The sequence below is a fragment of the Tilletiaria anomala genome (assembly GCF_000711695.1).
Source record: "Tilletiaria anomala UBC 951 chromosome Unknown K437scaffold_69, whole genome shotgun sequence".
In the NCBI taxonomy this organism is placed as follows: Eukaryota; Fungi; Basidiomycota; class Exobasidiomycetes; order Georgefischeriales; family Tilletiariaceae; genus Tilletiaria; species Tilletiaria anomala.
The window spans coordinates 78,219-98,617 of NW_013546953.1; the positions used below are offsets into that span (position 1 = coordinate 78,219).

Genomic DNA, 20,399 nt, shown 5'->3' on the forward strand with positions numbered 1-20,399 from the left:
TCGCCTTGCCCCTGCCAGCAGCCGCCATCGCAAAGAGCGCTTTTAGTTCTACAGTCCTCGAACCAGTTGGTCTAACCTCCGCCGATCGGAACGGCGTCCCACGAATGAAGCAAAGAGGGCTTTCACAGTGAAGTAGCTCAGTCATCTTCTACACCGCACATTATACGTATTCTACTACAACACGTGTCGCTGCTGCTGCGTTGGACGCATCCCACGCAAGATGTCCATCGACGATGTTGACACACATGTAGCAGCGTCCTCGCCGGCCCAGCGTTGGTGCGTAGGACTGCTCTTCCGATCGATCTGTCCAGCCAGCGGCCTTGGGTAGCTGAGTCCATTCGCCTCAGACCCGAGGAAAGCCGGGGAGGCAACCTCAGCATGCAGCCATGTCGCAGCCTGCACCCAGCACGACCGCATCGAACGCTGAGCTCCTCGCTGAGTCGGTCATTTTTCCGCACAGCGGTCACAGAAGCCACAACAGGCTGTTAAAGGCGCCGATGGAGGAGCTGCTCGCGTCCGTCTTTCCTTCTCTCCTCGCTGACGGTGGTGCCCCCGCCCTCACTGCCACCACAGCCGAGAGCCGACATGGTGACATGAAGATGACCAAGGTGCCGCCGCACATGCCCAACGAGCACCACCTCTCCCTCTACCGTGTCTGGGCAAAGGCAGGCTGGGGAGTAGTCATCACAGGAAATGTAGCCATTGACCCTACGCACCTTGGCACGCCATTCGACATTGCCCTGCCGCCTCTGCTCGCCGGCGCGACGCTTGCGATCCAGTCGCAGCGGCAGCACCAGCAGCAGCTCGACAGCAGCGGTCAGGGTGGTAGCAGGCGCGCGGCACGCAACGCCGTGTACAAGATCTACCCGCAAGCAGACGCAATCCTGCACGCTTTCAAACGCTACGCTCGAGCCGTCAAAGGTCTGCCGGACTCGGACGCTGACCCCGAGGACGACGACCTTGGTAGCGCTAACGCCGACACCGATGCGAAGCGACCGCTTGCGATCTGCCAGCTGGTGCACGCAGGCCGCCAGTCGCTGCGCGGGGCCGGCCGCTCGCTGCTGCGCTCTCCTTGGGCGCCGAGCAGCGTCCCCATGCGGCCGTCGACTAAGGGCGCCTCGGCGGCGCTGTCGCTGCGCACGCCAGGCGCGCTGCTCGGCGCCGCGATCGACTACCTCATGTGGGACACGCCGCACGCGATGACGCTCGACGACATTGCGCAGCTCAAGGCGCAGTTCCTTGCCGCTGCGCTGCTGTGCCAGGCCACCGGCTTCGACGGCATCGAGCTGCACGCAAGCCACGGGTATATGCTCGCGGCGTTCCTGAGCCCCAAGTCGAACACCCGCACGGACCGGTACGGCGGCAGCGCAGAGGGTCGCGCGAGGCTGCTGCTCGACTTGGCGCAAGAGGTCAAGCAGGTTTGCGGCGAAGGCTTTGCCATCGGTATCAAGGTGCGCTATGGGTTCTGCGGCTCGCCTTTGGCATTCATCGAAATGGGACTGACCGCATCTTCCCTCAAACGCCACTCTCTCCTCAGCTTAATTCGGCGGACTACGTGGCGGGTGGCTTGACAGAGGATGACGCCTTGCAGAATGTCCTCTGGCTCTCGCAAGCAGGCTGCGTAGACTTTATTGAAATCAGCGGCGGCAACTATGAGAACCCATCGTTCATATCCCCCGACGGCTTCAACCCGGAGCTGGAGAAACTACCCACAAGTCAGAAAGATGGAAAGAACAAGTCTGCTGCCGACAAGAGTGGCAATACTGACACCAAGCCGCGCCAGAGTGGTCAGACCAAGCAGCGCGAGGCGTTTTTCCAGTCCTTTGCGCAGCGAGCTCGCCGAGTGCTTGAAGAAAACCCTGCTTCGCCGCTTTCCGCGCCACCGCTCCTTTGCATCACTGGCGGGTTGAAGACGCGCACAGGCATGGCGTACGCCATCCGTGCCGCGCGTGTCGACATGGTCGGCATCGGGCGCTACGCGTCCGTGCATCCGGACCTGCCACGTATCGTGACGGACGCATCCATCGCCGACGCCGACACTCTGTGCGCCGACCCGCAGGTGTACACCGTGCCCAACGTTCAGTACGCCGCACTCGTTCCGCTGCAGCTCGTTGGCGCCGGATGGAGTACGCTGTGGCACAGCGCGCAGCTCCACTTTCTCGCGAAGCAGGGTAGGGCGAACGTCCATGCTGGCGTAGCCGCTGTCCTGATGACTGTCTTGGCGCCGTCTTTCTCTGTCGCCAAGTCCTCTCTGCAGCTTATCGCTGTCATCCTCGTTGCCTACTTGGCTTCACGCTGGAGCAGTCTCCTGTCACGCCTCAATTAATAAGACTCATTGCGCCTAGAACGATCTCCCATACTTCCGAGTTATTTTGATACAACAAAAAGGCCCCTTGCAACGGGACCATCATCAAAATTTCTGCTGATGTATCGCATCTTACACGATTACAACAAACTGGTATAGAAATGTAGAAACCGATGCTCAACGAAGCTTTGCGAATGGATTGAGCGCAGTGCTTTGGTTGCGCTTCTCGATCATGCTCTTCCTAGGCGTGTTCAGGCCCCAGAATCTAAGCGTCTCGTCTCCGGCGCCCGTGACGATCGTCTCGCCGTCGGGGCTCATGGCGAGATAGAGAACACGCATGGTGTGCCCGGTCAGCGTCGCGACCTGCTGCATGTTAGGATAGCGCCACACTTGAATCTGATTCTGCACCTTGCCCGCTGAGTAGCCATGCGTGGAGACGAGCTCGTTCGACGTCTTGCTCCACATCAGATTGCAGATCTGGCTCCCTGTATCAATCTCGGAGGTCATGGTGCCGTTGAGCGTATTCCAGAAGCGAATCGTCATGTCCGCCGTGCCTCCACCCGAGGCAAGCAAGCCCTGCTGATGCGGACTCCATGCGATCGCCTTAACGGCTGCCTTGTGGTTGGTAAAGCGATATAGCGGACTCTCCATGAGACCCTCCCAGACGTACAGGCGATTGTCGTTGCCACCGCTCGCCAGTTGATTCGAATCGGAGTTCCATTTAAGCCCGCAAACTTCCTGTCGGTGCCCGCGCAGCTCTCGGATCGTATGCTCTGGGACACGTACGTCGCGATGATAAATGATGCGATCACGGCTCCCGGAGGTGAGGATATGCTCATTCCAGGCTAACGACCCGACTCGAGCTGAGTGCCCTCCCATCGTCCTGATCAATTTGCATGTCTCCGCATCCCAAATTTGGACGTTCCCACTATTTGTCCCTACTGCGACGTGTGTCCCCTGAGAAGAGGGGAGTGGTCACAGCGTCAGCTAGAGACCGGGGGGTCTATAAACAGCTTTAACACGCACCCTGCCAGTCCAGTTGAGCGAAGTGACCTTATCGCTCTTCCCCTTCAAGTCGCACAGCTTCGTAACCGCCGAGTCCTTTGCAGACCACAGATAGACGCATGCACCCAGCCCTACGCCCAGGACATTACCCACAGACCAGTCGACCAAGTTCAAGTAGAAATCGTCCTGCGTGGCAAAGAGCAAGATTCAGTCCATCGCTTTGTATACGGAATTGAAAGAGAACTCACGGCCAGCTCGGGTGCGTCCAGCACCTTGAATGGAACCTTGCTCAACGTCCGGGGTGTCCTCTTTGGGCTCTGCAGCAACTTCTGGCTCTCCGCTTTGACAGGGCTCGTACTGTATGCCTTGTGCAATGGCGAGTCGAGCGACTCAATGTCTCCTGCTGTGGAACTCCCGCTGAATAGTATCGGCAGCCCAGCTGGGCTATCTGACGACCCAGCATATACCCTGCTCACACTGCCCTCAGCACGGCGCCGATCCCGGGAGCTTGCGCTCGTTGGGCTTTGATAAGAGAAGAGATTTCGACGCGACGGCGTCCGGGGAGACTGATTCGGTCCGGACCCTGGGCTCGCTGCAGGAACCCCCGTCACTCCTCCGTTAAGAGCATAAGCCCGAGCTGCTGCCCCTGAAGCCAAATCACCGAACAGCTCCGTCCCGAGCACTGAAGAGAATGCCTGATTTGCTTCGGCTGCGATGAGAAGCGTGCTTTGCGGTGAATGCAGAGCCCTTAGTGAAGAACATGCAGCTTACTTACCCTTCTGTGTGTCCATATCTGCGGGGATCTTCCTCTTTTGTCTCTTCGGCGTGATCGGCTCGTCATCCAGCATCTGGTAAGCATCATGCAGATCGTCACCGTTGCGGGTTGGAATGAATCTGATGTTGCCGCGCAGTCCAGTCGTGAGCAATCACGCTCTTGTGACTCGCAATGTACCCTCACCCACCTGTCAATGTACGTCCTCCCTTTCCTGGGCGTAGTTGGCCTGCTGCCTCCCATGCTGCTGTCATAGCTGGTGGTGCTTCCCATATTGTAATCCGACTTACTTCTGCCGTTCAACCCCATTCCCTGTGCCATTTCCGCGATCCTCCCTGCCTCTGACGTGCTCGGCCCCGCCAGGGGATCCATGAGACTTGTCGAGGACGATGGCATACCTGCGCTGCCTGTTCGGTAGCCATGGAGAGACCCCGCAGTAGGAGAGGATGAACCGCTGCCGCCTGCCGACTGCGTGCGCAGCCTGCGTCCGAATTCGGATTGATACATGCCGACGGCTTCCGCGTGGGCGTGGTGCTCGGTAGTGGAATCTCGGGCGTGCAGCCGGCAAGGAAAGGCGCGATGGCACTTTGCTTATTAGAAGAATCCAACCGATTGTTTGTGGCCACTGGTGATGGAATTGGCGTCCTTTGTACCTCGTGATGAGGTGATATGGTTGGTACCTATGGAGGGTAGAAGCTCCGCCAACGGCGATTAGACGCCGATGCAGCCCCTGGCGTTGTTGATGAGAGTTGTGACAGCCAAGACTCAAGTGGCAGCTGAGAGACTTTAGACCTTGTGAAGAGACAACAAGCTGTCGGACGACCAGTACTGGCTTGGACTTTATACACCAACGAAAGTCAACCAGAGGAGGTGGCATAGATCCCTGTGGTAAGATGCTGAGATGATCCGATAGGTCAGTGTTAGTAGAGAGAGAGACCTGTTCTCGCAGGCTTTGTTTGTCTGCTCTGATGGTAACAGCACTTGACGCGTCTCTCTCGAAAAGTTGCCGACAAGCCGATGCGTATCTCCAACGAGACAGTCATCAAAGAAACACCTTTTGTTCTTCAATTCTCAAGTTAAGGTACAACGGATGCCCTTGGCGGTTTCGACCCTGTGTTTTGCACCTTTCTTTCATCCTTGAAAGATTCGAGAAGTCCTGTTCGGATCGGTTGCTTCTGAATTGAGAGATTTGGACGGACGCAACGAGTTCATCGCCCAAACAAGGATCCGCAAACAATGGAAGACGTTTTGCACTGCAACCGGCTCGAGTGTCGCAAGAACTTGGGCTCAGAGGGTATTGACGCTTCAAAAAGCTATCAAAGCAGCATATGATCGCCGTACTGACACTTCAAAGATCTGCTCTGCGCACTGAATGGTCTACATATAGGTCAAGCTGTGGTCACAACCTGCTCGCGTAAGGACGGCGCCGCACTGGACCTAGCTTGTATTTATCGGCCCTGACTGGCTTGCTTGCAGACATCTTTTGCCGTAAGACCAGGCGTGGCCATGTGCATTCTCCACAGCACGACGCACCATGCCCATTCCTGAACTATGGTAATCCCTGACCTTTGCGTCCCCTGCTGCTAAAGTCACCTGCGCCAACAAGTACTTCACCGAAACCAGATCCTGCCCGGCTTGTGAGGCCTCTCTCGATCAGCCCGACGATGTCGTCGTCTCTTTTCTCAACCCCAGCGCCGATTATAGGACGGTGCGCGGCTCAGACCTTTCTTAGAATCAGCGCGCCACTCTGAGACCCAAAACTGCCCGTATTGGTGCCATGTCATGACTGAAAAGCTGACTGTATGCGCCCAATTTGCAGTCCGTACTCGCAGGGTTGGCCCCAGGAATCGTCATGGAAATCGCTAGCCGTAGCTTGAGCTTCTGGCAGTATCAATGCAGCCAAGAAGTGCCTTTAGACATTCTTCAATCGAGCCGCGCCACGGCCTGTTGACGCTTCTCCATGCTCCAACCCAATCTCTGTCCCTTCTCTCGTTTCCCCTGTCAATACCTTCTGACCGTTCTCAACAGGCGATGTTTCAACGCTTGGTCCTTAAGAATGCTCAAGAGAGGGCTACGACTCTTGAGGCCCAACTGCGCACGACGATCAGCGAAGGTGTGTGCAGTCAGACATCGCCAAAATCGGCTTCAGCCAGGTATTTGTGGGGGGAGGGGGTCTGAATGCAAGTTATCTCCTTCTTACAGCCAACAACCAACTCGCTGTGTTGCAGACGAAAGTCAATGGTACGTCCGTACCGGATGCGCCCATTATATACGCATGCTTGACTTAGAGCACGCCCCGCCTGGTGCTTCTCAGACCTGACACAGGAGGTCAAAGGGGAGAAGAGAGTGTCATACGAACTGAGGGAGAAGCTTCGCTCCGCGAGCAAAGACTATGAACGCTTGAAAGTATGTGGCTAATCGGCAGACTTACTGTATGCTGGTGACCGAAGGCTCAACTTGTGCTCTTAGGCTCAGCTCGATCGTAACATGCGCCAGTCTCTCATTCCCGGCCGTACACCGGGTGCTATGCTCTCTGAAGCAGCTGCTAATGTCATTCAGCAACCAAAACCCGTGCACGCAACCCCTGCTCGCTTCTATCCTTCTCAAACGCAAATGGCCCGCAATCGCACATCACCGGTCGCTCAAGGCGGAGGCGGAAGCACTGCCAATTCTGGAGCCGCTAATGGCTCGACGGTTGGAGGCCTTGCACATGCACCGGCGAGCATCTGGCAAGCGCAAGCTCAAGCTCAGACGTTCTCTGCCGACGGCATTCATTTTGCGGGACCGAACACGTTTACGAGAAGCAACAGTTGTCGCAGGAGCACCCCTCGCTCGGCATCTGGCGATCATCACGCAGGCGCAGGAGATGTTATCATGCACGGACGCTTCGACAATCGCAGGACTGCTGTTCCGGTCAAAGTGAGCTGTGGCGAGTTTCTGCGGAAGATGAGTGCCCTGATATAACATGCGACGTTTCTACAGCGCACGCCCTCGCGCACACCATCTCGCAACACTTCCCACTCCAACTCCGACGTGCTTCAAAGTTCGCGTGCAAGCAATGGTCCTCTGGTCACGCCCAAGACCACGAGGACAACCAAGCCGAGCCTAAATGAATTCTTCCATTTGGACCGTTGAACGTGTCATCAGTTCAACTTCAGCAGTGTAGCGGAATATTGCTAAGCAGAACACTCAGAGCCAGAGGTACCAGTGTAGCTACCGCTGCCCTCTTCGCTGCCGTCGTCGCCAAGGTCTAGGTCCTGCGTCTCCATCTCGTAGCCAACCGCAGTGAGCGCATCTGCAATCTCCTGGGTCCGACTCGGGGTGCTCGCAATGGCGCAGATCGAAGTGTCCGGATCGAAAATTGGCAACACATACTTCTTGAGCGCCTCGCGCACTGCGGGCAATGTGACACTCTGTAAATGGGGAAAAGCCAAACATGATCAATATTTGAAATCATGCTAGAGGGCCATCAAACATTTACGCACGCCAGTCTCTTCAAGAAGCCGTTTGCCTCTGTTCTTGCCAGTACCCTTCATGACCGAATCGATGAAGCTTTCTGAAGCGGCCGCTCCGACGGTCCCTTCGCTATCAGCAACGCTGAAGTGCAAGCTCGACTTCGCGCTCTCGACTGTGGTCTCGTCAAGCTTCATCTCGCCGCTCGCCAAGGCCTGAATGACCTTGCGCGCCTCTAGAAAAGCTTTGGCAGAATCCGGCGAACGATATAGCGAAAAGCTGATCAGCTGCGATTCGGGGTCGCTGCTGATGGATGCTCCGTAAGCCCTATTTGCAGATACGTAATATGTCAGTCAAAAGTCGGAACTCAGAGCCTTAACAGGTCACTCACAAGCCTGCGCCGCGGATGAACCGCCAGAGGTAGGATTCCATAGCATTGAGCACAGCAACCGCAACTACTACCGCCGCATTGTCCGGGTGTTGGTAGTCCTCAATACCGCGGGCGGTAAAGTAGGCGTAGGAGCTCTCGATCGTAGGAAGCGAGCAGACCAGACCCTGTGTGACGAAAACACCAAAGATCCTGTTAGTGTTATAGGAGGGCACAACTTGGAAGGCAAGGCGCTCACCTTTTTAAAGGGCATCTTGCCGATAGGCGTCAGCACGTTTCGCGCCCACTGCACTGGAAGAGTGTCTTGTGGCTGCCAACCTGTGACGAAGTTCTTCCTGAAGCTGTCACGTGGAGCCTTGAGAGATAGGACGTCGCCCGCAACGGAGACGCGCATGTTCTCCGGGCGGAAGATCGTAGATCGTATCTGCTCAAACATGGCAACCACCTTATCTGGCTCGTCTGCCAGCAGCTGCGTGACCTCCGGAAGCGAACGAGATTGCTCAATGACAGTGTTAGCCGCACTGGATGAGCGCGACACATCTCGCGTCAGCTGCCTCAGCAAGGCGGCCGAGATGCTACGGCCGTCACGTTTCTGCTCTGGCAGTGATTGAATGAGCTTCGCCGCTGCGACCCGCAGCCGCTCAACGGCAAATTCGCCGCCCCATACCAAGTCGCGGAGCCAGGCGATCGCATTTTCGTAGTTCTCCTTTGGAACCTTCAGGTCGATGCAGATGTTCTCCGAAAAGCCATAGCCGACGCCGAGCGACGCCTCGTACTCGAGCGTGTCCTCGTCGAGTAACTTGATCACCTCCTCATACGAAAGCTTCTGCCCACTGCCGTCCTGTTTTGTGACGGGGAGGAGGAAGAGAGTCGAGAGGAAAAGAGTAATGTGTGGTCGCAGCTCCGCGGACAGGTTTGCGGTCGAAAAAATGAGGCTGACGGTCAAGAACGCTGAGGTCACGTCTATCTCGAAGGGATAAAATGCGGGTCAACTGCGTCTCCTCCTGAGGTTTCTACCGAATACCCACGATCGAATTGCACAAAGAAGGGCAAAGAAGCACCGTCAGCATCGACATGCGCCTGTACCTTTCTATCCAGTTCGGAAATATTTGCGCTTGGAGGCATTGGAGACTTGGCTGTCGGCAGGTTTCTCGCAGTTCCCACTGAAATCCACTGGATGCTGTCTACGCCTGGGATCTTGAAGCGGCTGAGCATGTCGGACGGAAATTCCTTATCGTTCTCCTTCTTCGCAAGTTCAAGCTTCTCTTCGAGTTTCTGGAGGCCAGCTTCGCCAAGCTCCTTCTTGCGCGACTCAACCAGTTCTTTCGTGTCTGCACGCAGCTTGTCCGCTAGTAGTGCCGATGGTCGGCCGATGACAACCAGACGCGCGCCGTCGACGAAATACCGTGTGAGCACATCTACCCATTGCTCCGATGTCCACGTGTCTAAGATATCGAAACGTCGCATGTCGTCCATGGCCTTGTCTAGGTCGGATCCGTCACGCTTCCCGTAGAGAAAGTCGGCCTGGCCGTAGACATCAAGCGAGATTAGTCGAGCCTGCAATGGCAAGACCGTGAAGAGGAACATGGCTTGAAGCACTCACAATGAGGACATCGGCAAAAGAGTCCGCAGGCTTGGTCTCCAGATGGCTAAGCAGCTTTAATCGATCTCGCTTGATTACCGTCTTCATACGATCCATGTCGATCCCTTTCTCCGCAACCTTGTTAAGAAGCACAACCAGTTCTCCATCGAGCGTGTCTAAGCGCTCCATCGGCACGCTGGAGAAGTACGCATAGAGCGTGGTGACGCCCGCCTTGTCTGCGCTGCCGAACGACACGTCCGTGCAGTAGGGGTCGTCGCGCTCGACAAAGGCATGCTGGACGGGTGATACAGCGTTCTCGGTCAGGTAGGTGCTCAACACACTGATTGCCTCGTTCTGGAGCCACTCGTCGATCGTGGGACCGAGCCAGGTGATCTCTACCTCGCCCATGCTCTCGTCCTTTTCGGGAAACTCGACGACAGCCGTGCGCCGGTCTCTGCGGTTGGGTCTTGCATCTGCTTGTACATTCTCTTCGCCTGCCGCTTTCCCTGGGATTGCCTCGATGGTGGGCGGTACGGCTGAAGAAGTCTCGAGAAAAGGGCGCTTCCAGCCGGGCGGTCCACGCACGCCAAAAGCGAGATGCTTACCCACGAGCTTCTGCTCGACGGGTGCAACGGCGTCGAGCAGCGCTTGGCGATCCAAGGGCCCACAGATGACGAGGGCAGCGTTATGAGGCGCATAATACGTCTGGTGGTACTGTCGGATCTCTTCGATGGACAGCACGCGCAGGGCTGACATGAGCCCGCCCGTCTCGCTCCGGTACGCCGAGCTGGGCGGGTAGAGCAGGCGCTGCGTCTTGAGCTCCATCAGGTCGCCGCTTGTGTTCTCACGGCCCTGCATCTCCGAGAAGACGACGCCTGCATCCTCGCCTTTGCCGTTGATGTGGTACACCTCGGTCACGAAGCCAGCGTCGGTCAGCGTGGGGAAAAAGACATGGTCGAGGTAGACGGGAAGCATGCGTAGGAACCCATCGGAGCCAGCCGTTGTCAACGTGTAGCCTGAGGTGCATGATTTGAGTTCAGCTGGTTGACTTGTGGACAGTTGGATACTCTTTCATCATGACTTACAAGTCTCAGTCCCTGATGTCCAAGCATTTGTCCCTTGCGCAAAAGCTCGATTCGCCAGGCTGTCGAGTACGCCTTTGTAGGGATATTGTTCACTACCGAGAAATACCAAGTGTTCAAGCGTGTGTGGGACCTTTGGAAAATAACACATGGTGTCAGTGTTGGAAGTTTGTACCGCTGAAAATCTCCCCGCCTTTACTCACACCACTGTCATTAAAGATCTCGGACGCCACTGTGATATAGCTGTTGAGCAGTGGACCTATTTCACAAATGTGAAGTGAGACGGTTGGGATGAGCATTTTTTCCATTGCGCTGAAAGTAGTCGATCTCGAAAGATCCATTACACCTACTTTCAAAATTGGCCCAAATGACGGTTAAGCCGGTGACCCGCGAGACCCACTTCTCAACGCTCATGTTTGGTGCATAGTCTAGCATCACTCTCCTGATGAGATCGAAGTTGCCTTGCGTCTCAGCGGCACTTGGCCCATCTTGAGCAGCATTCTGCTGCACTTGTGCTTGTGTCATGCCCGCTTCTTCCGTGGCGAATGTACAGAGTTTCTGTGAACGCAAGCTGCGTATTCGCATGTGAGAAGGCGAAGAGAAGAATACCGAAGGCCGTTTACCAGCAACCGCAGCCTTGGTGTGCGTGTGACGGGTGACAAACGTGTACGAGGGTGGCTTCCTGCAGATGGTCAAACGAAGGGATGTCGACAAGAAGGTCGGCATGTACCACGAGGGTCGTGCTTGGCTTAGGTTCGCTGGTTCACTGCGTCCGATGGTACTTCTCCGGTTTTAACACTTTTCAAGTGCGAAACCACCCAACAGCCTATCAGTGCCCAATCGTCTTGAGTCGTTCTATGATATACGTTTCCCCCGATTAGAATAACAGCATGGAGAAGCACGCCTTGGTTTGGCTACGCTCCCACACGGTCTGATGTGAGAAGAGATGGTGATGCTGACACCGATGACTGCGACGTGTGACTCCGATACATAGGGCAAGTCTGGATACTCTCAGAAATTTTAGGGTTCCCTTTAAAGTGCAGAGAGTTAAGCATTTTGCGGGAACCCTACCTCAAGCCTGGATCACATGATCCCGTGATCGTTCAGATTCCTGGAACAACATTGGGAAACCGACCTTGCATCAGTCCCCAATCCCGATCGTTGAGATCATTCATAGCCCATGTTGGGCCGCCGATGTACCCTAAACTCGCACCTGGAATTCCCGGCTCGCCGCACGAAGCTTGCAATGTAAGGCGCGCCGCCGAAGAGTTGACAAGAGCAAGCTGCAAAGTCCTGAGATGTCCATTTCTCCAGGGTCCAGGGTCCAGGGTTCAAATGCAGAACACCACAACAAAAGAAGACAGTGCCAAAAGCGAGGGAGCAGATGAGGGAACAGGGCTATGTGAAGAAACTGGGAATGACTGGGATCTCGCAGCCCTGGAGCCTCAAGCAACCTATTGGAGGCAGGATGATGAGTACCGAGTAGGGATGAGCAAGTGGCTTTGGGGGAGGGAAAGCTAGATCAGCCTGGCTCTGGGCATGAGGGCTGGGGGGGAAGACAGCAGGCAGCAAAGCAAGGTCTTTTTGGTCCCAGGTGGAATGCATGCGGCTTGTGCAGTGCCGCTTCATAGTCACTCCGACTGGGTGCGCATAGGCCATGCCCCACTCTTCCCGAAGGTCTGGGTCTCAGTCCAGACGCTAGGCTCGAGTGGGTAGGGAGGGCAATTAGACAGTGTGGCCCGGGCATACCCAACCATGCCGGCACTGCGCCACTTTGCATTATGCGTGATCTTTAACAGTCTGAAGCAGGGTGTCACCGTGGTCGCATGACGCCAGTCTCCTTTCGCCCCCCCTTTTGGGACTTCGGGAATCTGGGCATCAGACAGAGATAGTCGGCCTTAGTGCACTGGTGCCTGTGCAGCTTCCCATTGGTTGTTATGACAGGTTACACCTGCTCCAGAAATGTCTCACGTCTGGTTCGTTTTGGTTATGTCATCCGCTTTGCGACATCGAACGGGTTTCCTGCCGGTAATAGCATCGCAGCATCCATCTTCCAGCGGTAAGACAATCATGTGGCAGGGCGAGACGGGCAGCGCCTGGCGAGAGCGAACGAGCTACCGAGAGTCTGCGCAAGAGTTGATGCGTGAAGAGAAGCTGTCGGAGCGGTGCAAGCCTATTCGTTGCCTATCCCCCCAGCTGGCTGGCCATCCCGGAAACCGACTCATCTCCTAGCTCTTTTCAACATTGAACACTTCCTCCAGTAGGAGAAAGGGTTATGCTGCCATCTAATCTTTAGGCGCGTCATATCAATGCATTATCGTCGAGTACATGCAGAAGAACTCTTACCTTTGATCACGTCAGTGTCATTGGGTCTGGCTATCGACTGCACATCCTACGAGTGTCTGGTGGGCTCCGTCCGGCATCGGAACTCGCGGTTGACTCGACACAACTTTCCAGGCGATCAGCGCCTCCCCGCGGTAGGCTGTAGCACGACACGCAGAGTCGCTCGCTCCTATGGTCTGCAACGTCCCACCCCTCTTGGTCAGCCTTGACAGAGTCGGGCTTACGACAAGCGGAGTGCACGAAAAGATGGCGCCCAAGAACACGAGCTCGACCGATTACCCTGCGTTCCAGCTCGCCTCGACAGCCGAGGCGACCAAGTCACATTCAGACCACGCCTTACGTCTTCAGCGTCTCCTGCGGCCCAACCCCGACGTCAACCAGCCAGGCAAGCGACCCTGTGACCGATGCCGCTCGTTCAAGGTCAAATGCAGTCGCACTGTACCTTGTACACGCTGCACCAAGGCAAAGCAACCCTGCACGCATGACATCCCCGTCATGAAGGCGGGCCGCATCACGCTTCAAGAGATGGCCGCGTTCAGCCACATGGGCATCCCTTATGTCACATTCCGGCAGCGCCTCCGCGTCAACAGTGCTAAGGCGAAGGGTGTCGAGGGGGAGAGCGGTGGTGGGTCGCTGGCGAGCGCGCAGGCGGGCGCCTCCTTCAGCTCCGAAAGACATCGGGTTGGTCGCAGCAGTAGCGTCTCCAGTAGTTGCAGCGCAAGCAGTTCGCACACGTACGCTAGCAGAGGAGAAACAGCAGCAGGCCTTGTAGTAGCCGACGGTGACACCGAAGCAGGTCCTGGGACCAGCGCTGCAACAGCGCTGAGGCGAGCTGCACTGGTGGCTGCGGCATCCTCCTCCTATTCGGCTCTTTCGGACTGTAGCTTCGATTCCGAGATGTCCAGCACTTCATCCGTCCTCTCAGCAGCCAGCACGACGATTGCAAAGGCAGCCTGCATGGGGACACAGCCCAATACCGCAAACCCCGGTTTCACCCGCCTCCATTTTGCTGGCGCTAGCAGCCCGTCCAAGCACCCGAATGCTGCACTCGGTAGCGGTAGTCAGCACCCTTCCCACCATTTAGCACCTCATGCAGGCGACCACCAGGCATTGGCGGCGATACATGCCATCACACCCGGCCCTGTGCCCGGAGCAGGCGGGGATGACAACTCACCCTCGACGGCCTCCGAGCCATTGATCGAGACGCCAAGTAAGAGCGTCCCCGATGATCCGCTCTCTTGGCTTGATGACTTGCACCTCGTTCCATCTTCTGGCCACAAGCACTTCTCGCACAGGTCACCACCGCAGCACGCCTCTGTGGCCGGGAACAGTTGGGCAGGACCTTCATCAGCAATCAAGGACAAACCCCTTCAAGCGCAGCACGCACACTCTTCCTCTCGCGATCCAGCGCTCGGTCCGAGCAGCGGCGTTGGTGGCGTCAGCAGCGCGGAAGCGCATGCGTACCCCTGGACACTCAATTACCGCGTGCCGGTCCTGGAGCGCAGCACGCAGGACGTCGCGCACCCGCTCGCACTGGCCGTCCCGCCGCTCTTCCGGCGCTACCCGTCGAAGGCGGATGGCTTGCGTGCGCTGCACCACATGCATGAGCAGCAGGGCAGCGCAGTCGGACATCTGGTCGATCCGGAGCCTTTGCGCCCGGCTATCACACGCCGTTCGCTTTCAAATCCAAGCCTCTCGAGGTGGGAGATAGCGTGCTGAGGATGAACCCTCGCAAAACGCATGTTTTACTCTTGGATCATCTTGGGTGCGTAGCAGGCTTGGTGCCCTTGTAAGCTGGCTATATGCTGACTCTTTGCCTTGATGACGTTGCAATTCAGTCTCATCCAGGCCGTCTCGATCGCAGAGTGCAGCCTTGATTTCAGGACGTTGTTTAACCAGCGGTGGCATACGCTCGGGCCCGGTGGCATAGCCCTCAGTCCTCCCTGGGAGACCTTGAGTCGGGAGAACGAGACGAGCTACACCATCTGGCCCGAAGTCTCGCTGCAGACTATACTTGCTGCGATGCAGCAGGCACCGGTGTGGGAGGCGATGACGGCGGCAACGGCAGTGCATCAGCCCGGAGGCCGTATGGCCAAGCAAGACGGGCCATCAAGTGCAGTAAATGGCGGCGTGGGCAGCAAAAGCAATGAGCCGAAAAGGCGACGGAGCAGTGCTACTTCTGGCGTCTCCGCGAGCGATGTATACGCTCAGGCCAGACTAGAGTGGCACGTGGACTCTTGCAAACAAGCACAGCGCTTGCTCTCCAACCCCGCCGCTGCTCACCTAATCGAGATCGAGTATTGCGAGAAGAGTCAGTTCGCTTTTTTCCAGGGTTCGATCATTAACACGTACCTTCAAGACGCTGTCGCAGGCTACCAGCAGCAGACGATTGCTGAGAGAGAGATGCGTGACACACCCGCAGAGAACCCCGTTCCCCGCAGCGGTAAGCGGCCCACATTAAGCGCCAACTCGGCCGGGCAGCTGCTGGCACGAGCAGAGACGCGCCATCGGCTGGCACTGCTACTTAGTCTGCTCGTTGCATGCGCACAGTACATCGGACCACTGGAGCTGCAAGTCGACTCGGTGTGTACGTCCCTCTCGACGTGGGAGTTTGCGTTTACGGCAATGAAGCTGGCCTGGCGCCTACTGCAACCCCGTTCGCCGGATGGGATCTACAGAGTGGAGGAAGTCAGCCTTGAGGTCCTCGTCGCGCTTACCCATCTCGTCGATGCGATCAGGACGCACCCACAGCATACGGACATGAGCCATGTTGTAAAGCGTCTCATCGCACATCCTGCGACATATGATAAGATCATGTCCGACACCGAAGGCCATCCCCAGCGTCGAGAAACATGGAAGCGACTACTAGGGTGAGCATATGGGCCTGTTGCCGTGTGTATGTGTGCAAAACAAGAGTGTGGTAGCTAACATCTTATTTGCGCGCTATGGGCAGGTTTCACTTGCGTGAGGTCGTTGCTTACCGACTCTGGCAGCGAAGGCAATTGGGCCTGCGATTCGGCCCCATGCTGCGTCCACTGGGCAATTTGGTCACGCTCCCTGGTGAACTGGTGGACGAGAATTTAGGAGGGGGGCTTTTCCGGCAGCGCGCACGCTATGAGATCGCAGCGATTGAGCTCGACCTGCTCAACGAAGAGCTACTTGACTCGTCCTTGTTGGAGCCGTTGCCGGGTCCGGAGCATGTCGAGGCTCGAAGGAGGCTGGCGATGCGGAGAGAACACGATGGGCAGATGTTCTACGAGCGCTTACTGCTCTTGCAACAACAGACCTTATGTGTCGATGCCGACATTCCGCCCATGCCGCCTGGAGGCTACAGCACGGCGTACTTAGACCCGCTCTTTTATCAGCGGCACTGCTCCGAGAAAGCACTTTCGGCGTTTGCGCTGACATTGGATCTGATCGTCGCTGCTTTGAAGGTGGGTTTTGCCCGCAGAATGGTGAAGAATGCAGCGAAGTACGAGCAAGCTGTGCTGACATTCGATGTTGCTTGGGCTCGTTGCACTTGTGCGTCACAGGAGATCGACGCCGAAGGCCTGAGTCAGACTTTGGAGGACCATCTCTGCGGCATGCCCCCCAGCATTGATCTGAAAATTTCCCGCACGGGCGAGTGAGTAAAAGGAGGCATCTCCCACCACAGAGCCGGTGTTAGTATCTGACGGACACAGATGGCTGACCTTTGAACTTGCTGCCGTTGTCAGATGGCTCATGACGTCCGCCACCCATGTGGAGACGAACCGATATGGAGCCAACAGACGCCAGAACCGTAGGAAGGCCCCTAGTCCAGCCGCCATGGCCATGGTAACACATTGAGCCCAGTGCCACGCTTGCTTTTATTTAGCTCGTGTGCAAGTCGGCACCTTCCTCGTTTCCATCTCCTCTTGCGACAGGCTTTCCATTGCTTAATCTTTGTACTTGGTGCCGTTGCCTTGCACTCGTGTTGTATCAATCACAGTCAATCTGGAAAATTCGGCCCGAAAGCCTTGCGCCGCGCCTTTTTGAGTTCTGACTTCATCTTTGACCTAGTGCCGACAATATAAACTCACGTGCGTCGATTCATCCGCCCAAGCTTGCCACACGTGCATGAGCGCTGGAGATCTAAGGCCTGAGAGAAGAACACATGACGAAGGCAAGCAGATTTTTGATGCTCGTGCCCCTGTTCCAACTGGAGTTAGGACTTCTTCGGGCTCCAAAAAAGCGTGTACCGTGCTGAAGCCTCAAATGCAGCGCTGGTACTCGGGATAGCTCGCGGCAAGTGAGCTTGTAAACCCAGTTTCTTGCAGAAGAGTGAGCTCGATAATGTGTGAATGTATCTAAAAGGGAGCAGGCAGTTAATCCCCATGTGCGGCACGGTCTAAAGTACCCATCATTCCGCACTCTCCACGAGATGACGCCCGCACAGCTAGGGGTATCTAGCGGCCAGGCAGGTCGATCTTGGCTCTGAGACCCCTCGCTTTTCGAGCAGAGGGGAAGAAACTCAAGCCAAAAATGCCACGAAGCCCATCATTGCCCAATGCCATTGATGATGGATGCCAAGTGGTCGACTCGCTACGATGGAAAAGGGACATGTGATTCGACCATTCGACGATTCGAGGCTCTGCTCTGCTCTACGCGGCTGAACATGCCACCCCCCTCCCAAATCTTCGACCGAGGTACGCAAAGCAGCAGGGCATCCCTTCAACGATTCGATAAGTGAGGCTAGGCGTGTACGTTGCACAGGTGCAAGTGTATTTCCAAGTGTCACGACGACGGAAAGCAGCGGTGGCCGCGGGGCTTGGCGTTTGGCCCAATCTCCGGGGGCAAGGATACGATTCATTTCGAAGGGTAAACTCGACACTTTGGTCTAGAAGAGAGTGAGAGCACTGTGAATGCGATCTCTGTGAGTCGGGTCTAGGCCTTATACAACAAGCAGTCTTGGCCCACATTGATCTTCTTCGCGTATGCAGACGCTTCACCGCGTCTGCTACATGGAGCGAGGGCACACGAAGGTCCCTCTGCAGGAACAGCGAGGGTTCTAAGGAATTACCGAAATCTCTCTCTGCCCACGGAGGCTCCGAAACACCAGCGTGTCACGGAAATTTGTCGCCCCCTGGCAATCTCGGGACATGAGGCGTTTTTTGCCCAGTGCCAACGGCGCTAGCGATCCCAAAGCTGCCAAATGTTCATACTCTTGTCTCAGCTTAATCAAGAGCACCGACGCTGACCCCTGCAACAATCACGGCAAGGGGCTGGAAAGAAAGAAAGAAAGATAGTCAACACCAGCGCCACGAGCGCGGCTCACTTCCTCGGCGGCGGCGAGCGAGAGCCGAACATTTGATGCGGCCATATGATGGGAGCAGCGAGCAACGCCTGCGGCCATATGATGGGAGCAGCGAGCAACGCCTGCGGCCATATGATGGGAGCAGCGAGCAACGCCTGCGGCCATTGTTTGCATTCGGAATACGTAGCCACTGCTCATGCATCCGCGAGCTTTGGGGCAGCAGAGTCGCCCGGCCCACTGAAAGGCAGCCCGAGAGCCCAGCTGACCCGAAAGGACAGGCCGTACATTTCGACTGCGATCTTTTAACAGGTCCCTCACAAGCACTCCACCCACCCTCTCGCAAACTGACTCTGCGTGAGCACAGCGACCATACAGGAGGGATCTATAGCTGGAGCCGGGAGTGTGGCCCGCAACGAAAAGATCATTGGGAGAGGATTGGGCGCCTTGCTTGCTCGTCGTGCACGAATGATAGCTGTGGCGCTCTATGCAGCACTGAACATCGTCCGTAAGGCCAGCAGGGCGCACCTCGAATAGGGTGGCCGCCGAGCGAACGGATGGAGCACTTGCGGACTGTGGTCAGCTCCCAGCGCCTAGTGGCCAGTGTGTTTAAGTGCCACCCCTCCCACCCCGCCTTGAAGGTCGCCAAAGCACCGCATGCGCTTGGCGGGGAAAACAGGCTTCGAACATATTATTTTCAACACCATTCCGGCTATCCCGGTTATTTTGTTTCACCCAACCCAACTTGGGTTGAAAACTCTCTACATACTGCCTACTGTCTGCTCTCTTCACCTGTGAATTGTCAAATTTGTAATAACCCGCTGGCGGGGCAAATTCAGCTTTATTCGCCGAAGGGTTGGGTAAATCCAGCATCTGTCAAGCATTCGTTCCTCGAATACTGCGCGTGACGCCAAACGGAAATTTAACCGCGATCGCTGCTTTAGAGACAGGGAGCATGACAGGGCGGGCGCAATTTCGGTACAAGAGATCGAAACGCAATCGCTGCTTTGGACCCAGGGAACATGACACGGCAGGCGCAAAGTCAATGCAAGAAAATGCTTCAAAGGCATCTTGTATGACGCCAACACAGGAGTATCAGTGCGGCAGGCGACATACTGAAGGACAATATCAGCGTGCAAGACGCAAGACCGCCGCCTCCATCGGCATCAAGGCTATGCCATCGTTCACGTGGCTCATCGGTGCAGGTCGGTGCTCTCGGAATAACTTCTGGGTGGAAACGAATAGTTTGTCCTCAACTTTCCCTTGGCGAAGTAAGTGACATTTGGCTAGCTATTGTGTCATCCAGACTCGCTGTCAAGAGATAATGGACCTGCGCCTCATCAATCACGACACATCGGACAACTCGCGACGATCGGTGTTTTGACAAATTTTGACCCATGCCCACTTCGACTGCTCGTCGTCACCACGTCACAGATTCTCAGTCATTCGTTTCGCTGTCATTAGTCACTAGTCACCGTGACAGAAACCGCGCCGCTCTGTCATCAGTCAATGATTCAGAGTCCTGGTTCATTTTGCCATGGCTCGTGGAACAATACTGAAGCGAGCAACGCTTTGCTCTGATGCCACCGTTGGGCTTTACGCCTGTCTGACTGACGGCACGGTCCGTCCAAGAAACCATCCAACACGGTTTCCCTAAGTGCTGCAGCCATGCCCAAGTTTCATCTTTCTCGCTGCTTTCGCGACAGCCTTGCGCTGTAGCGTCAACGTGCCGAGATACAATTGCGGCATGCGCAGGGTGACCGTAGGGGTCGCACCTGACGCTTAACGAGCCGCAAGTTTCAGACTTCCGTAGCCGATTGATTGCAACAGGCCGTATAAAACAGGGCATGAGGATTACAAGCTGAATGGTGATGCAACCGCCTCCTCCCTAACCTCCTCTTTCTCGCGAATAACCCCTCTGACGACTTCCCTCCAAAATGCGTTTCACACTCTCCTTTGCGCTGGCTTCAGCCGGGCTCCTTTCCACCGCAGGCACTGCTCTCGCCGCACCGGTCACCCTAGCGTACGTCGGCGCGCCACCCGACCGTCGCTACGTTGGCGCTCCTCCTGACAGCGTTGGAGCAACCTACGTCGGCGCGCCGCCCGACCGTCGCTACGTTGGCGCTCCTCCTGACAGCGTTGGAGCAACCTACGTCGGCGCGCCACCCGACCGTCGCTACGTTGGCGCTCCTCCTGA

The 20,399-nt window shown here is 56.4% G+C and overlaps 7 protein-coding genes across 7 annotated transcripts; 5 read left to right on the forward strand and 2 right to left on the reverse strand.

Moving 5' to 3' along the window:
- The first annotated feature begins 204 nt into the window (after positions 1–204).
- Positions 205–2,472, forward strand: K437DRAFT_275154 (FMN-linked oxidoreductase). The gene is made up of 2 exons (XM_013386635.1): positions 205–1,451; positions 1,538–2,472. Exons 1-2 carry the CDS (start codon positions 387–389, stop codon positions 2,324–2,326), a joined length of 1,854 nt encoding a protein of 617 aa, XP_013242089.1. The 5' UTR covers positions 205–386; the 3' UTR covers positions 2,327–2,472.
- A 10-nt stretch (positions 2,473–2,482) lies between these two features.
- On the reverse strand, positions 2,483–4,355 carry K437DRAFT_278914 (WD40 repeat-like protein; the record flags this gene model as incomplete). Its single annotated transcript, XM_013386636.1, has 5 exons — positions 2,483–3,262; positions 3,332–3,496; positions 3,559–4,019; positions 4,086–4,204; positions 4,273–4,355. The coding sequence occupies 5 exons, from the start codon at positions 4,353–4,355 to the stop codon at positions 2,483–2,485; spliced, it is 1,608 nt and encodes a 535-aa protein (XP_013242090.1).
- A 963-nt stretch (positions 4,356–5,318) lies between these two features.
- Positions 5,319–6,500, forward strand: K437DRAFT_226171 (uncharacterized protein; the record flags this gene model as incomplete). Its single annotated transcript, XM_013386637.1, has 8 exons — positions 5,319–5,376; positions 5,476–5,496; positions 5,559–5,570; positions 5,672–5,790; positions 5,902–5,988; positions 6,111–6,195; positions 6,285–6,323; positions 6,397–6,500. The coding sequence occupies 8 exons, from the start codon at positions 5,319–5,321 to the stop codon at positions 6,498–6,500; spliced, it is 525 nt and encodes a 174-aa protein (XP_013242091.1).
- K437DRAFT_160995 (uncharacterized protein) lies at positions 6,183–7,262 on the forward strand. Its single transcript, XM_013386638.1, has 3 exons — positions 6,183–6,195; positions 6,285–7,001; positions 7,065–7,262. The coding sequence occupies exons 2-3, from the start codon at positions 6,517–6,519 to the stop codon at positions 7,189–7,191; spliced, it is 612 nt and encodes a 203-aa protein (XP_013242092.1). The 5' UTR covers positions 6,183–6,195; positions 6,285–6,516; the 3' UTR covers positions 7,192–7,262.
- Positions 7,259–11,112, reverse strand: K437DRAFT_269392 (uncharacterized protein; the record flags this gene model as incomplete). Its single annotated transcript, XM_013386639.1, has 9 exons — positions 7,259–7,495; positions 7,568–7,862; positions 7,927–8,090; positions 8,162–8,886; positions 8,952–9,447; positions 9,527–10,521; positions 10,591–10,720; positions 10,791–10,846; positions 10,938–11,112. The coding sequence occupies 9 exons, from the start codon at positions 11,110–11,112 to the stop codon at positions 7,259–7,261; spliced, it is 3,273 nt and encodes a 1,090-aa protein (XP_013242093.1).
- Positions 11,113–14,465: 3,353 nt separating this feature from the next.
- K437DRAFT_161066 (uncharacterized protein) lies at positions 14,466–16,932 on the forward strand. Its single transcript, XM_013386640.1, has 5 exons — positions 14,466–14,695; positions 14,769–15,800; positions 15,884–16,364; positions 16,464–16,555; positions 16,647–16,932. The coding sequence occupies exons 1-5, from the start codon at positions 14,652–14,654 to the stop codon at positions 16,756–16,758; spliced, it is 1,761 nt and encodes a 586-aa protein (XP_013242094.1). The 5' UTR covers positions 14,466–14,651; the 3' UTR covers positions 16,759–16,932.
- A 1,173-nt stretch (positions 16,933–18,105) lies between these two features.
- On the forward strand, positions 18,106–18,936 carry K437DRAFT_161113 (uncharacterized protein). Its single transcript, XM_013386641.1, has one exon. It carries the CDS (start codon positions 18,262–18,264, stop codon positions 18,712–18,714), a length of 453 nt encoding a protein of 150 aa, XP_013242095.1. The 5' UTR covers positions 18,106–18,261; the 3' UTR covers positions 18,715–18,936.
- The last annotated feature ends 1,463 nt before the right edge of the window (positions 18,937–20,399 follow it).